Source organism: Pholcus phalangioides, unplaced genomic scaffold (genome assembly GCF_987345545.1).
Source record: "Pholcus phalangioides strain wild (caught in Gottingen) unplaced genomic scaffold, Ppha-v1.0 ptg000016l_1, whole genome shotgun sequence".
In the NCBI taxonomy this organism is placed as follows: Eukaryota; Metazoa; Arthropoda; class Arachnida; order Araneae; family Pholcidae; genus Pholcus; species Pholcus phalangioides.
This window is the reverse complement of record NW_028301609.1, coordinates 13,086,252-13,102,193: the sequence shown is the minus strand read 5'-3', so window position 1 is coordinate 13,102,193 and position 15,942 is coordinate 13,086,252. Positions and strand designations below refer to the sequence as shown.

The 15,942-nt window shown below is 37.3% G+C and overlaps 2 protein-coding genes across 3 annotated transcripts in view; both read right to left on the bottom strand.

The window, feature by feature from the left end:
* Positions 1-3,229, bottom strand: part of LOC149075085 (constitutive coactivator of peroxisome proliferator-activated receptor gamma-like) — a 17,873-nt gene extending 14,644 nt beyond the window's left edge. The window contains exon 1 of the mRNA XM_089245645.1: positions 3,160-3,229. The gene's annotated coding sequence lies outside the window, so the exon portion shown is untranslated. The remainder of the gene's footprint in view (positions 1-3,159) is intronic.
* Positions 3,160-15,807, bottom strand: LOC149075084 (constitutive coactivator of peroxisome proliferator-activated receptor gamma-like). Of its 2 annotated transcripts, none has more exons than XM_089245646.1 (6): positions 15,714-15,807; positions 12,870-13,966; positions 10,336-10,522; positions 6,184-6,461; positions 5,146-5,352; positions 3,160-3,249 (listed from the first exon to the last, which is right to left on the bottom strand). In XM_089245646.1, the coding sequence occupies exons 2-6, from the start codon at positions 13,932-13,934 to the stop codon at positions 3,190-3,192; spliced, it is 1,797 nt and encodes a 598-aa protein (XP_089101772.1). In that variant the 5' UTR covers positions 13,935-13,966; positions 15,714-15,807; the 3' UTR covers positions 3,160-3,189. The 2 variants fall into 2 exon arrangements, with proteins under 2 accessions (XP_089101772.1, XP_089101773.1); XM_089245647.1 differs by having other exon boundaries at positions 3,170-3,249; positions 5,178-5,352.
* Between the last annotated feature and the right edge of the window lie 135 nt (positions 15,808-15,942).

Here is a 15,942-nt window from a genome sequence, read left to right as displayed (position 1 = left end):
AGGTGGCCAGGGCCGCCACTAGGGGAAACAGGCGGGTCTAGTACTCCGGGCACTGACCAGAGGGGGCAAAAATTTTATTTTCAAGCCTCTTTCAACATTACAAGGGAGGGCCAAAATGTACACTTGCCCCGGGTGACCAAACATTTCGTTGCGGCCCTGAAGGTGGCCATGGCTAATTTATTGCTCTAAAGGCCAAAACACTATGAACAAGATATGTATGTGTGGTTTAGTATAGTCCAGTAATTCCCAATGTGGGCATTAGCGCCCCCTGGGGGCGGTAGAAGCTACTGGTGTAACAGGATCCTATGGGTTAGATTGCGATGGGACAAAAAAAAAGGTTGGGAAACTATGATATAGTCCACTGCGGAACTACTAACGAATTGGCACATGTTGGAATGAGCGTGTCTGTTGTTACCCTATTGTGACGTTTGTTTCTGTGTAACGTTTGTTATAGTGCTGCCATCTATTTTTAATACTGTGAATGAAGTGAAGTTAATAATTGTACAGTTGTAGGTTTCTGTGGCAAGACAAGACTTTTTTTAACGGGGAGATCAGTTCATATTTGCGCTTTGAAGTTGGGAACCAAAGCAGAAACACGCTATACTGACATGACGCAATTGTCGCGTCACGTCAGACACATTGTGAATTCTTATTTGTGGAAATTCTGTGACACAAATTACGTGGCATGGATTTCATAGTCACAGAATTTCCGTGAATCAGAATTCCCAACATCACTGACACGAGTGACAACATTTCTGAGTTTTCATCAATTGCTTTTGGAATTATTTCCTTCATTTATTCTAGACTTACTTCTCATGATTTCTGAGAAAAATTATTTCTTCCAATAATTCAGAAATAATTTCTTTCATTGATTCTAGAAGTAATCGTTTTTCAATGTTTTCAACCATTTTCTGAAAATGATCAGCAGGCCATGACGAAAAGCTTCTGGCTTGCGAACCATGCAAGGAAGACTTATGTCTGTGCCACTAAGGAATCTTTTTTTCTTAATTTACGTCTTCAAATTTACTGATTAATTTCACTGGAGTGGCCCTGGAGCACAGATTATAAAGCTTAAAACCTCAAGAGAGCAATGAAATTCCTTAGCCCCTCTGTACAAAATACTTGCATCATCGTCTAATGGTTTTAAATGTTTTATTTTTCAAGGAACAAGACCTGAGAAGTACAAATATGCCTATCTATCCAGAATAGAGCTTGTTTTGTGTTCTTGATGGTGCTGCCATCTGTTTCCCATATTTTGAAGTAAAGATGACAAATGCTTGAATTTTCCATAAGCATGGTCAGCACCAACATGGCAACTCTTTTGCACCCAAATTGGCAACCTTGATAGTCGATACAGTGTTCGCTAGTTTTGGCAACCCTTTTCAAACCGCATTGACTAACAGCATATTTCATTTCACACAAAAAAATAATAATTAATTTCATCAGCTTTTTGCATATTTCAATTGATTATCAGACATTACTGCATATTAGATTGATTTCATGTAATAAATTTAATTTTTTGTGCAATTGTATTGTGTTCTTGGTTTTGAATTGAACAGCGATTGCTTAGCGTGACAAAAAAGTCACCACGTTGGCTGTTACCATGCTGCTTATGGAAAATTAGCCCTATGTCAGTATGGTGTAAGTCTGCATGCTCTCTAAGGAAATGCATTTTTAAAAGGGAACTGGCTCACATTCACACCTCAAAGTTGGAAAACCCACAAAAAACCGACTTAAGCCGATCATCAATGGGCTTTGAACCTGGATTCTCACTGAGAGTCCAGCACGATGGCCTCACGACTACACAGCAGTACTTTACACCTCTGTAGTTCAAATGTTGCTATTTTCTCTCCAACAAATTCAAGTCTCGTCAAGGGGACTTGTTTTTCAGCTCGGATAGTTTTGACAATTTGTTTGTAGAAACAAATGCGCAAAAACATTTTTCAGATTTTTCTTTCTTTTTCATTACACTGTGATATGTATCATTACTCATATATAGTGTCTCCATTTTTGTTTGAACATTCAACTTTGGGCTTCTTTAGAAAGAGGTTTAATTTTCTCAAACAATTTTTTGCAGCACACCTATGATCCTGTCTCGGCACACTGGTTGCAAAAACCCTGCTTCGTCTTATACATAAAAAATATATACATTCTCAATTCATTGTTCAATGTAGACATGTTATTCTAACCATCGATGCCACTACCATACCAATACTTTATAAATATTAAACATTTTATATAATATTCTTGCTGTGTTATGGATCAAGAAATCATTGTGTGTGTGTGTGTTTCCTCTTTAAATGAGGCCCAAGAGAGTGTCAATAGACCTACGGAAATTAAGACAACAGTAATTTGTTGAATCACACAACAATGTTAATATTCCCCCCCTCCCCTGGAATTGTGTTAATACGAAAATGAAGTGAAAAAAAAAATATACATATTTGAACATACAAATTATTTAGATAAAAAGCATTAACAAAAGTGAGTGATTCAAGAATTTTCGCTCTTCAATTTTTATTTGTCTTTCCCATTCACAAAATTTCGGTTTTTAATATTTTTGTGAACATTTTTAAATTACCTATTTCACATTGCAATGTAATCTTTTATCTTGCATACGCTGCTAAATGGCGATTTTTTTTGTCCATCAACTCCATTTCTGTTGCAATTTATATTACTCAGTATTATATATACACATAGTATTCACATGTACTTGTATGTGAACTTTTCCTTCTTTCGATATTTTTACAGACAAACATGTATCAATTGTTTATGTGGGCTTACAAGCTTGCTTAGCCCCTAAATGTTTTGTGTTTTAACAGACTAAATAAAATTATTGTAACTTATCTGTTATTATTACTTATTTTAGTTTTTGTTTAAAGAATTACTCATTAAGTCTGTTAAAATGACTACCTAAACAAAGATAGATAAGATAATAAACATAACTGAGTCCACAAATTTCACGATTAGGTTTCTCAATTCATAATATAGCGAGCAAGGTTTCAATTAAACTTTTCTGCATGTTTTAGCTGATTTTAATAAAAAGTTTGATTATTTCACATAACATTTACATATATTTATATGTATATACTTAATGTGCAGAACATTCTTACAAAAATGAATTACAATTTTTTTTTTAAATACTTTATAGAATCAAGTTACCAAAATTATCTCATTCTAATTGCTTTTGGCTTAGGACAATCCAACCGTGATTACTTTCCATAGGTTCCGGAATTCTTCTATTGCATTCACCTGTAAATAAAAATATAGAAATCTACTTTGCGAAATTAATGTAAACTTGACCAAGACAAACATCTCTCTCAATTTCTTGTACCATAATCCTTGCAGACACTGATTAGCTCAAATGCATACATTGTTTTTCCTTCCCAGTAGATATTCTTTTTCCTCTCAGTGAGTTTCAACCCCAATTTCGATGATTTTGGGTGTTTTATAATTGAAGTTAGGGATGAACTCCCTCAGGCAGTGCCATCTTAACGCATGGGCCCACCCAGGCACGGCCAGGGGGTCTCAAGAGAAGAGCGGCCTCACAAAAATGAGATTTGGTTGAAAAATTTTCTAGGAATTTACTTGGAAGGGTCTCAGTAAAACCACTTGGCCTGGGGCCCATAATCCTCTTAAAACGGCCCTGCCCTTAGATTAAAAGAATATCTAGTGAGAAAAAGCAACTTAGGTTTGTGTGTACCAGGGTCTGAAGGAGTTAAAATGACCTTTTTTTAAGTGCTTGTATCATTAGTAAAAAAAAGATTTAAACTATCGTATTACTGATGTAAGATAAATGATGCAATTAAGATTTTTTTTAGTTTATCTTTATGAAAATATGTGCAATTATCACAAAAATTCACCCAAACATTGAAATTTCATTGTTGTGCATACATTTTTTCCCCCTTTCTTTGTATAAGTGAAAGTGAATAAATGTCTTTTTGGAAAAAAAATATTTTGTGACAGTTACAAATCATTTCTTGTCATACCATTGATCAAAAACATTTTTTTTTTCTTAATTTTTTTTGGCCCCACTAAATGCACCTGCGACTAAATTTTTACTACTACTATTAAACCCCACATGCACACTCATCCATATTCCTCTGAGGAACTTATAACGGATTGGTACATGTTTGAATATGTATGTATGTGTTGTGAACCTGATGTGAAGTTTTGTTTCTGTGTGACGCTTGTTATGTGCAGTGCTTCCATCTGCCACCACCAAGAGTTTTCTCACCATGACTGAATAATTTTATCGTTATAGGCCTGTATAGGCCTGTTGCTCTCTGTGGTGAGACTTTTTAATGACTAAATTTTTACTGGAAATTGTGAGTACAAGAATAGGGTTTGCACGAACAAAATTTCAGAATAATTCATCAAGTATTTTTCTAGAAATTTGAAAAAATCTGAACTCCAGTTTCCCATGACTTATGGCTATATAGTGTATGTTATTGATTCTCAACTACTGGGCTGCGAGTTATTCACAGTTTCATTTTTCTTGTTAGTTGTGTGTATAACCAGGCCTTTCACTTTTACACAGAAGAGATTTACAGGGCCACAATATTCCAAAGGTTGAGAACCACTATATACCTTTAGTTACATGATATTTAAAAAGTGGCACATTGCCGCACGAGTGCCTCTTCTGAGTGATGAAATTATGTGAAAAAAAATTCTTGATAAAAAAATACACAAGTTGCAGGAAAATAATCAACTAAACGAGTATAAAATATGCAGAAAAGTCCAAACAAGTTGAAGTCTGAGTATACCAAGTAAACTCAGAATATCATAATATTCATGAATTTTTTTATTTGTATTTAAAGAGAGTGAAGTGAATTAATGAGCTTTCACTATATTTATATAGGAAAAAAAAATTCATTCGGCACAAAATTTTCATGATGAAAGTAACTTTTAGAAATTTGTTGATCTCTCGATCATTGGCCTACACAAAGGAAGGGGGGGAAGTGTTCTAACCCCCCCCCCAAGCCGAGATTATAGTGTTATTTTGCAGGAAAAATGTAACCCCCCCCCCCCCGAGAAAATTCTGCTCATGCTTATGCTCTCGATTCAAACTACAAATATATAGGAAATTTAGCCAATCACACAACACTTGAAATATTAATTTCAAAAAATAATAAAAAAAGGACATACATCTTGTTCACATAATTCACTTGCTTTCGCACCTTTTTTAGCTCTGAAGTACATGAGACCGAAAACTTTTCCATCGAAGAACTTCCATGGCATACAATCCTCTAATGAGATCGGATGACCACAGATACTCAACACTGTTCCTAATGTTATTATTCCTCGCATGAACAAGCTTGCTAGATGGATAGCATGAGTGTCAACTTTTGGTACCTTCAAAAAGAAAACTCAATCGTAAATACAATTAATAAAATTGTAAGTTGACAAAATAAGAAGTCAATTTCATAATTTTGCTCCATCATCAAAGTGACACTCACTTATGGACCTTTGAAATTATGATCATTAATTCATGTAAGTGGCCTTGACAAATCTTAGATTAATCTAGGCGATATCTGACAAAACTGGTTAAAATTTGCTTCAAAACTGTCTTGCTGTAAAATTTATTAGCTAATTATTTAATGCGGTGACTTATGTTTCATATCATGTTTCACACATGCAACTGATTCGAGATGTATCCAGGAGTTTTGGATAGAAAATGTGCAACCAGGCTAGAAAAAATCTCTAACATCTTAAATCCCCAAATCAGTATTTTACAAGCCTATGCTAGCATCGAGCATGTGATTGAAAAATAATATATGCCATCTCGAAACTTTTATCTGCATCAGGGCCATATCGGGTAATATATATTTGTCTAGCCCTTTGGTGTGCAGGTCTGGGAGTGGCTATATGAAAATTACACCATTTTCTGATATAGGCTGATCACTAATTAATGAAGCATCGAGTATGAATGCCTACCATGTTCCTCAAAGCGTGTATTGCAGCTCCTCTGGGATGTCTCGGTGAACTGCGATATTGATGATTGCATGTGATGATTTAGGGCTTTGAAGTGGTTCATTTCTAGACTATTCTGAGGAGTCACAGGTAAACAATGACTAGGGCGAAATTGGGGGGGGGACGGCGGTGGCAAAAGTTTGAGAATCCTTCTGCCTAATCTAAGTAAAAGTTCTAATAAATGGGGTGAATCAAAATACAGTATAAAGTTACCTCTACTGACTTCAACCAGGCAACATCACTGACTTTTGGACAAACAGCCTGAGCAATGAATGCAGAAGCTTCCCAAGGTTTCATCACTTCCTTATTGCCATGCCTGAGGTTCAGCAAATAGTTCAACACACAGCAAAAAACTCTGTGTTTACTTGGTATTTTCTCCATATGTGATGACGTAAGTTTTCCTCCGAGGCAGGCGAGAAAACACCGCATTCTAGCTTCATGGATCTCAGGCGAGGAATCGCACCATAGAGCCTCTAAAATTGGCAGAGGTTCTAGACAACGAAAATAATAAAGGATATAATGAAGCGAAAAGAAAATTATCTACCTATTACAAAGTTTGCTATTGTTGAAACTGATAAAAATTAGGTTAGTTCATGAAGTTTTTAATTCCCGTAAATTGAGAGAAAATTTTCAATTTTTATTTAGTGCGCTAATATTTTAATGCAGGTATTTCTTTAGTTCATTTTGTAATTGTGTATGCTGTTTTTGGTGCTGTCTCTTTTTCTTACCAAAATATCTATAATGGGATTTAATCATCATCAATGGTATACCAGTCTTATGACTGGTTCGCCCCGATGTTGAGCAGTAGCTACTCATCTCTGCCTTGGGCTTTGCTCTTTAGATGGATATAATTGGTACATTCTGTGTCATTTAGAAGCATTGAGATCCACGTGACTCTGGGCTTTCCCCTGGGCCTTTTCCTTTCAATCCTGCCTTCCATTAAGTCTCGTAGCAATCCACCGCACATTTCTAGAAGGGATTCAGTGGTACCCCAAATTGTTTTAATCAAGACCCCGATCAACTCAGTGAGATAGCTACATTAATAGCTAGAAAATTCAGGCTTTCTTTCTTCATACACACATATATTTGTCTGTGAATGTGCATTTGTAACAACAAAAAATATTAATAACTCTTATTTGATTTCAGGGTAAAATTGTGTAGCCTGCACCACCATCTCTCATCACAAATCAGTTCTTTTTATGTGGAAAGAAATATGCCATTACTGTTGTAGATGATACTAAACAATTCTTTAACATGAATTAAAAGGTTAAATTGTTATTGAATCATGTTAAATATTGTTATCATTAAATTGTTATTGACTTAATAACAATTAAGATTAACCTATTATTTATGCTGGCAGGGACATTCAAAGATCGACGCTATAGACAGGGTGCCATTAAAAGTGGTTAATGTCTTTTTTTTTTAGGTCTCTCTTACTGCATTTAATTACTGCGTAATTTAAGTATTTAACATCTTTATTTGAAAATATGGATGCCAGATGGCAACATCAGCGTAACAGAAAACAAGCACAACTCTGATGACAAATACGTCAAGCATGTACAGGGTATTCTGCTTTTTACGTTTTTCAAAAAAAAAAAAAAAAAAATGCTGTAAGTGGAACACTTTAATCAGGAAATCTCAGTAAGTATAAGTGCGATCACAAAAATAAATTGTACTAAGCAGGAAAATGTTCTAAGCGGGATCCACTGTAATACACACACTTCGTTCCCGCATGTAACCAATTCATTATAAATTCAGCAGAGCAATGTCTACAAGGCGCATGCAAGGTTGAATATTAGTATTCGATTACCTGACATACACTTGTCCCAATTACGCCAGGCAATTTAGGTTTTATTGTGCATACTTAAATATGCTCATGCTCCCATCAAAAAAGGACTCCACTCAGATCCTCAGACTCAAAATTACATTCATTCATTCCACAAGTCTCACATTTTCTAACTCCCAGTTAGCGTGGCATGTGATTGTTAGAATAGAACGAGATTCTAAAGGGATTCAGACAGTAGAACTCAAAGAGAGAGGGCATTTGGAAGGCTACTCTAGTTTTAGCAGTACTTTTAGTTTATGTGAATAAAGCTGTTTATCTGTTATCAAATTTTCATTGCTGTGAGTGTCTACCCATCCTCAAGTCCTCTGCAAAGAACCCTGGTGAAATTTCGCGGCGGGACGAATCTGGTAACAGGTTCAACGTGTGACCTGGCGGCGCGACATGGTAACAATATATTGTACACAATGTACCAGACACTGGTTTCTCTATATAAGAAATTTAGATACACCCAACAAAAAATAAAAGGTGCAAGGGATGAAATAGTAGTAAACTGACGATGTCATTGATTTTGCCACCACCACTCTATTTTGTACGTATCCTCCAATTTTCATACTGCATGGGTTGTTCAACTGTAACATACAAAGAATATCTACATTACATTTGAGCAACCCATACAATATGAAAATTAGATAACTCAAATATTTGATCAAAAGATACTACTGAACTACTCAACCGTACAATGTACTTTGTAAACATTCCACTGAGGAATTTGTAACATATCAGTATATACCGGAACATGTTATGTCTGTGTGGATATGCATAGTTCTAACATTTTGTGCATCGTTAGCCATACTGGTGCTGCCATCTGTCTTCCTTATTTTGAAGTAAACATGGCAGGTGTCTGAATTTTAATGCTATGTAAGTATTGTGTACCAGGCACTAGCAGATAAAGGAAGTAGGGTGGGGGGCAACTGCCGCTCCATTCAGTAAAAAAGTTGTATTATTGGCATAGGTGGGAGGGCTTGTAGCTCTGCTTGCTTTCTGCAGAAAGAGTTTTTCGAATGGAAGACAAACAGGAACACAGACACACAATGGAAGATGCAGCTCACATTCACACCACAAAGTGCAAATGTGAAACATGAAATGTGAACTGAAAAGTAACATTACTATATGGTATGCTATTTGCATTAGGAACATGCACAGAACGTTGTCTTCTTGAGACCATCCCAGTTAGTAGAGAGGAAAGCATTCAAAGCAGTAATGTATGATGAATGCATCAGATTGATGCAAGTACGGTGTGCAGTGAGCAGATTCCTATTCAAAGACGAGTGCTTCTGCATATGAAAACTTTAGTAAAATGCAATGGAACCAGCGATAAAACCTGCTGCCACCCAGAGGCAAATTTATGATTTTGTGGCCTGTGGGGTACAACAATTTTTCTGTCCTCTCATTCTAAATAGATTTTCTTGCCACCCATCCCTCAAATTTGCCACCCTAAGCCAGCTTAGCCCACCCCTGTGAGTAAGCCCCTCTGTCTTTAAGTAACTCACTGGCTTAGTTTTTTTTGTTCTCTAGTTTACTCTTAGTCACTCACATGCTTGTACACACTCTTGGTCCCTTTTTTGGATACTCACCAACCATTCTCTTGCTCTCTAGGTCACATTCTTTTGGTCACTCATTGATCTAGTCCTGCACTTTCTGTCAACCTTTTGGTCATTCACTTGCACATGCGCCACTTTTTTAGTTGCTAACTGACCTGGCCACTTGCTCTCTAGATTACTCTTCCTGTCACTATCATGCATTCACACTGTTTTTGTCACTCACATGCTTGCACACAGTTTGGGACACTCTTTTGGCCACTCACAGACCTGATCCCCTTGCTCTCTAGATCATTCTTCATTCACATGCTTGTACACTGTTTTGGTCACTTACATGCTTGCAAACTATTTTAGGTCGTTCCTTTAGTCACTCACTGAGCTGGTTCTTTGTTCTCTCATGCGTGCACTCTCTTGGACACTCACTAACCTAGCCTATCACTTTCCAGACAGAGGTAAATTTATGCTTTCCCAGTCTGTTGGCTTTACAAACTTCGTTCATTTCCCACTCCTTCCCCCTATTCTAGTCAAGTCCCCCCGTAAATATGGTTCTAGTGCACCTTTCCAAAAGTGGATTTTCAGGAATATGGGCAGGACCATCTTAAGAGCATCATGGGTCCCCGGGCTTTTACTGAGGCCCTATTAGGCAAATTCTCAAAACTTTGAACCAGATCTAATTTTTTTGAGGTCCCCTCTTCTCTTGAGGTGCCCGGGTGGGCCATGCCTTAAGACGGCACTGAATATGAACACTGTTTCTCTCACTAAAAGCCTGCTTTGGCTAGCAAAGTCATGTTTACAGTTTTGGTTGTTTTATGTAACACTCATGCTTAAAACATGACAAAAATAGATGGAGGTACTTTTAATAAAGCTTATTTGTAAAGAAAATACGTTGTTAGATGTCTGTCTTAATAAAATATTTTATGTAATCGGGATAACTCTATAGCAATTTTATATTTTCTGATCATAATTACAAGTTTTACTAACCTTGATTGTCGATGGGCAATGGTGATACAAGTTCGGGTTTATCAAGTCCTTTTCCAAATGTTGCATCCCATTCTTTCACATGCACAGTCTCATCTCGTTGAAAGATGATTCTGTATGCTCTCTGTCTGATTGGACGGAAGGCAACGTTCACTGATGGTAAGCTTGTATCACTGTGATCCTCAAGAGCCTATAGGCTCATAAAAAAAAAAGAAGAAAAAATTGAGCGATAATTAAAATACAGATAACTTGAAATAAAATTATTTTTATTATTCCAGTCTGTTTATAGTTGCAGTTGTCCTTTGCATAAAGTATTGAAGCACTTTGCTAGAAGTACTGTGTGCAGTATCCCCCCCCCCAATATAATAATACACTTTATAATGATAATTTACTTTAAAACAACACTTTTATTTGGTTCTTTGAGTACCGTTACATAGGAGTTTCACACACTAGTAGGGAGAATTCATGATTAAGGCGTTGATTTGATAAACTAGAAAAACTAAAATTAAATTGAAAAACCTTCTGGCTGATTCACCAAGTCATCATACAGGTAAAGAATGAACTAAAATAGTGTTTAACGAGTTATTCCATTTCCTTGGAGGAGGAAGAGATAACTTGGGGGGGGGGGAGAGAGCACCAAAAACTGTTTACGAGTGATCTATATATAGGTACACTGAAACCGCTAAAACGATAAATCTTCCTAAAACAACGTTTTTTTTCAGGTCTTGTTTGGAAATGCCCAGTCTAAATGTTAAACTTATTCCTCTTGATGTAATGATAATCCCTCTACAATGATATATTTTCTTGTTGTCATATTATTGTTATATCAAGATTTCACAGTATATACGACATGTATTGACAATCCTCATGCCTCTACTCAAGTTTATCTCTGCCTATGCACCACCCCCCTCCCAATAAGGTAATCAATATAATGTTATATTAACACCTCGGTAAAAAGGCAATCACTTGATATCATCCTGCCTACAACACAAGCTTTTTAAAGGTCCCTGCTAGTGTAATTAGTAAATTAAATTTACTAGTTATCTGCATCATAAGCAGACGTGACTTCTGCTTATGAATTCATTTTTATTCGGTCCCCGGGGCAACGTTATACAAAGGTGTGACTCATAAATTTCACTACAAGACACATTCTCTTTAAAAATTAAGAGCCTACTAATGGCCAGGATTTTTCAGCGAACATGATTCCTCCCCCCCCCCAAAAAAAAAAAATTTGCCATAACTCTAAACTTTGCCACTCAGATTAGTTGTCCCATCCCCCTGTAGTTCTGGCCCTGCCCATTGTGTATTACAGTCAAACCTTGGTATAATATCACCACTGGGGACAGAATGAAAATGACCCCGCAAGCAGGGTGATTTAATAATGAGTAAATTTAATTTGCTAATAGGGACCTTCAAAAACTGGTGTTGTCAGGTAGGGCCATCTGAGCAGAGCATCATGGCCCCCAGCCCAAGTGATTTTTTGGAGGCCCTTCCTGGAAAAATTCTCGAAAATTTCAACTGGTTCTCATTTCTGAAGTCCTTCTCTTGACGCCCCCAGCCATGCCATGACTACATAGGCCCATGAATTAAGACGACACTGATTGTAGGCTTGGTGACATTTAAAAGCAATTGACCAAGGTCTTACAAATTAATGAATAACAGGACTCACTGGACTTATCCCGTTACCAAGATCTTCTCTCTCAGTCCAGTTTCATAACAAAGTCTGTGCACCTAAGTGTGCACTCTAGTGTGTGCACCTAAGTCTGAGTGCATATAGGAGCAGGTTGTGTGATTTTTCAGTGCTGCCATCCAGCTTTCTATATTTGAGAAGTGAAATGAGTGAAGTATAATGATTGAATATTTGTACTGTTGTAGGCCTGTTCCTCTCTGTCACAAGACTTTTTAATGGGAAAATAAGCTCGCATTCATGCCTTGAAGTTGGAAACTACAGAAAACGAACTTCAGCCGACCTTAACTGTGGTGCCAGTGGGGTTGGAACCCGGGTATTCGAGACACAAGTCTGTCACTATGGTCACTTGAACACCACAACGGCAACCAAGGTCTAACTATATAATTTTATTGATTGCGTCTTGACAGTGCTCCAACACAATCTGATGTTGATCATTGATTATTTTTGTCGCACCATGGTCATTTTCAGCACACGAGGGCTAATTAGACCGGGGCCTACAATCTATTGTAGATTCCAAACAGCAGCCTTTTTTGTACTCATCGAGAGGTTGGTCTGCTAATCCTTCGATGTGGGGGACTCCCTGCGGTAGAAACTTTTTAATTTTTTCTGCGTCATCATGTCGCCGTTTGTGCTGTACCCCTGTGTCAGGAAAGTTTTCTGACAAGGATGAACCGAGTATCGAATCGTGACATCTCTAAACATCCTTTGATACTTTAGGCGAGTATCTTATCAACCTGGGCTACAGCGTCCCATCCAATGTTTAATGATTGTATGAACAGAAAATATTTTCATTTAAAAAAAAACCGTAATCAAGTTGACCAGATTGCATAGGAATAGTTTCGCTAACCTCAGTCATATCATACTCATAGTTATAAAGAAGGCCATAGACAGCAGGAAAGCTATCGCAAGCAATGTGCCTCTGACGTGCTGCATTATCTCTTGTGGATCGAGCTGCATCATGTTCAGAACTGGAGGGCAGAGAATAGAACTTGATACTGGCTCTCAGCTGATTGATTTTGTCCTCTTGCCTGAAAACTTCGTCACAAATTTCAAAAAGTTCTCGTTCATTTTGAATACTGCCTTTCCATTTTTTTCTGTTTATTGTTTTACTGATGAGAGGAATGAACTCGGCAGCTGTGGGAACTTCAATTCCTGCTTCCCTGTACAGCTTTTTGTGGAACGGGTTGACCAACTCTCGTGGAATGAAATCGTTTCCCAAAAGACAAGAAAAAAGTGGCAGTTTTTTTATAGAAAGTTTCAATTTGGACATAAGTCTCTGCCTGTCATACAAAGTGGATGTGAAATTCTCCATTTTCAAATACTTCAAAGATAAGACGGGTTTCGTGTCAAATATCATAAAGTCAGTGTCATCGACAAGAATAGCGAACACCCTATCATTTAACCTAGCAAACTCTGCCATTTCTATATTTGCATCTTTTATAGTCCCGTGTACCTCAACATTGCAATCCAGCTTCAATGCAAATCGAGTTAGAATATACATATTTGATAAAGACTTGAAATCATTGTTCGGATGCTTATGTCGACTATGCATGATGAGAAAGGCCTCTTCTACTTGCTCAACTTTTCTCTTCATTTTATCTATCCAAACTTGATGTTTCTCAGGACAAACAGGGCCATCAAAAAAGAAAACCAATTCAATGCCCGCTTCGATAAATTTTGCAACGAAATCCTTTAAAGAAGAAATAAACAGCGCCCACTGACCACCATACAGCCAATCAAAACATCCGTTGTACAATTTATCGACAATACCTAATCCATCGACTACCAAGATTGGATTATGATTGGAGTCGATTGTCTTTCGATGTTCATTGGCCATCTCCTTTACGTCGACGCGATGGCAAATGTCATCACATACTCGCTCCATGTAGAATCCAAGATATTTGACCACCATTGTGACCGAAGCTCGAGTGTGCAATGAGACAGCTGCAAAAAACAGTAAAAACAAAGTTCAAAATTTTAATTCACAGAGATGATAGTTACTTCCCTTTATTTAATTAATAACAAAATTACAGGGTTTTTAACGAAATATTACTGCAAAAAATTAGACGGCGCAAAAAAAAACAGAAAATACTACACACTATTTATTGTATGTTAATTTTTATTTTTTTGATACTGAGCTAATGAATTTCTTTTTCAGCTTCCATTTCAAGAGGAAGTTTTGAAGAAAAATGAAAAGAAAAAAAACTGGAGTTTCCCGAAAATACAGGGTGCCCCATAAATTTGTAAATAGTTAAAAAATTCATAAAAGTTAAAGGAATTGGGATATTCGAATGCATTTCTTTCCTAAATACATCTTTGCATCAGCCAGCTGTTAAAAACCTTTGTATGGATAGCAGAGAGTGACATCATCCCAGGATAAGTCGCCATCTGGTGGCAGTGTCAACAATTGCGAGCTTTTTCTTGAATTATTTCTGACCATCCACGTACGGTCACATTCAGTGTACACAAGCTCCAAGAAAAGATTGAGGTATTCGTTGCTTCTGTAGTCTAGGGCGCTCAAGCGGAAAGTGAGAGGATGTGGAAGGAGTGTTATAAGTCTGACAATTATTTTCTGTAAGCAGATTAGAGCAGCAATATTGGTACTGTAGCCACTTCCCCCAAAGCGATAAAAAAGCATATTGCATGCGTGAGTGAACCCAGGGGCAGATACATGGGTGGAGATATGGGGGGGGGGCGGGCATTGCACCCCAGCGACAAAGGTGAAGTTGACTGATCTAATGGTGCATATATAAATTGACATAGTGCCCCCCAGACTTCCAAGTCTATCTTCGCCTATGGGCGGATCTAGAACTTGCTGTTGGGAGGGGCGATTCCCCCCCCCCCACATTGTGGATAGATCGACCATACATCCTGCATTGCCCCGTATCTTCCGGGAGTCACGGTTTTCTCTGTTTTGACTTTTTGGAAAAAATGTCCCAGGTTTTTTTAGTCGAAGTTTCCTTGAATTTGTTATTTAATCAAAAACTGATATAAATAATTTTCAACGGATTTATTAATGTGCAATATTACCATATTTGCATTTCGCTTGAGGGGGGTGTCAGATCTACGCCTGAGTGAACAGTCGAGTAGTAGTAATATGTGATTAGGAAGGATTGATTTATAATGGTGGAATTTGTAAACTAAGACACAGTTTTATTTGAAGATATATATATCTTTAAACAGCTCATTCTAACAATGAAAACCTTATCCAAGCAACAGAAAAATTCGGTAATGAGCTGTTAATCGTACATCCTGTATTTCATAATAAAACTCTAATTAGCATATTTCCAGTGGTTTGCTTTCGTGGGCGCGCTCTCTGTATACAAAAGTTTGAACGATTTTTTAATGCAAAAAAAAACCGAACACACCACCATCGCATAGGCGGTGATACGGGGGGGGGGGGGGCAGGGTCGATAGATGCTTGGTCAGTTGGGGCAAGCGCGCATTTTTGCGCTTCCTCATAATGTCGGAGAGGTTGAAGAGTGAAATTTGCACCCCCTCTAGTCCGTCGCCCGGATTACGAATTAATGGTACACCCTGTATTTCATTAATTTTTTTTCTCAAATTAAATAATCTATCAGACTCATAATTCAGCTTTGATCAGATCTTCATTTCCTATTGTATTGAATTAACGTCCATCAAATCAGGAATTAATAAGCACATGCAAATTAAAATAATGTTTTAATCTTACCTCCCAATATTTCGCAACCTCTCGACGTCACCAAAACTTCCCTCCTCTCAAAGCTCAAACTACCAAATTCAAAACAAACGCGGCTGAGAGCAAGAGTTTAGTACACGTATCGCCACCTAGAACAAGAAGTGTAAACTACAAACTATTTGCAAACAAAGGGCCAGGTAACACGTGCCGCCATCTATAATACGAAACATCAACTATTAACGTTGATTCAAAAAAAAAAAAA

Excerpts from the sequence above, each read along its gene's own strand:
- LOC149075084 (XM_089245646.1), bottom strand. The coding sequence starts at position 13,934 with ATGGTGGTCAAATATCTTGGATTCTACATGGAGCGAGTATGTGATGAC. Across the intron at positions 6,462-10,335 it reads ATTGCCCATCGACAATCAAG|AACCTCTGCCAATTTTAGAG; the intron begins GTTAGTAAAACT and ends TTCGTTGTCTAG. Across the intron at positions 3,250-5,145 it reads GTGAATTATGTGAACAAGAT|GTGAATGCAATAGAAGAATT; the intron begins GTATGTCCTTTT and ends TTTTATTTACAG.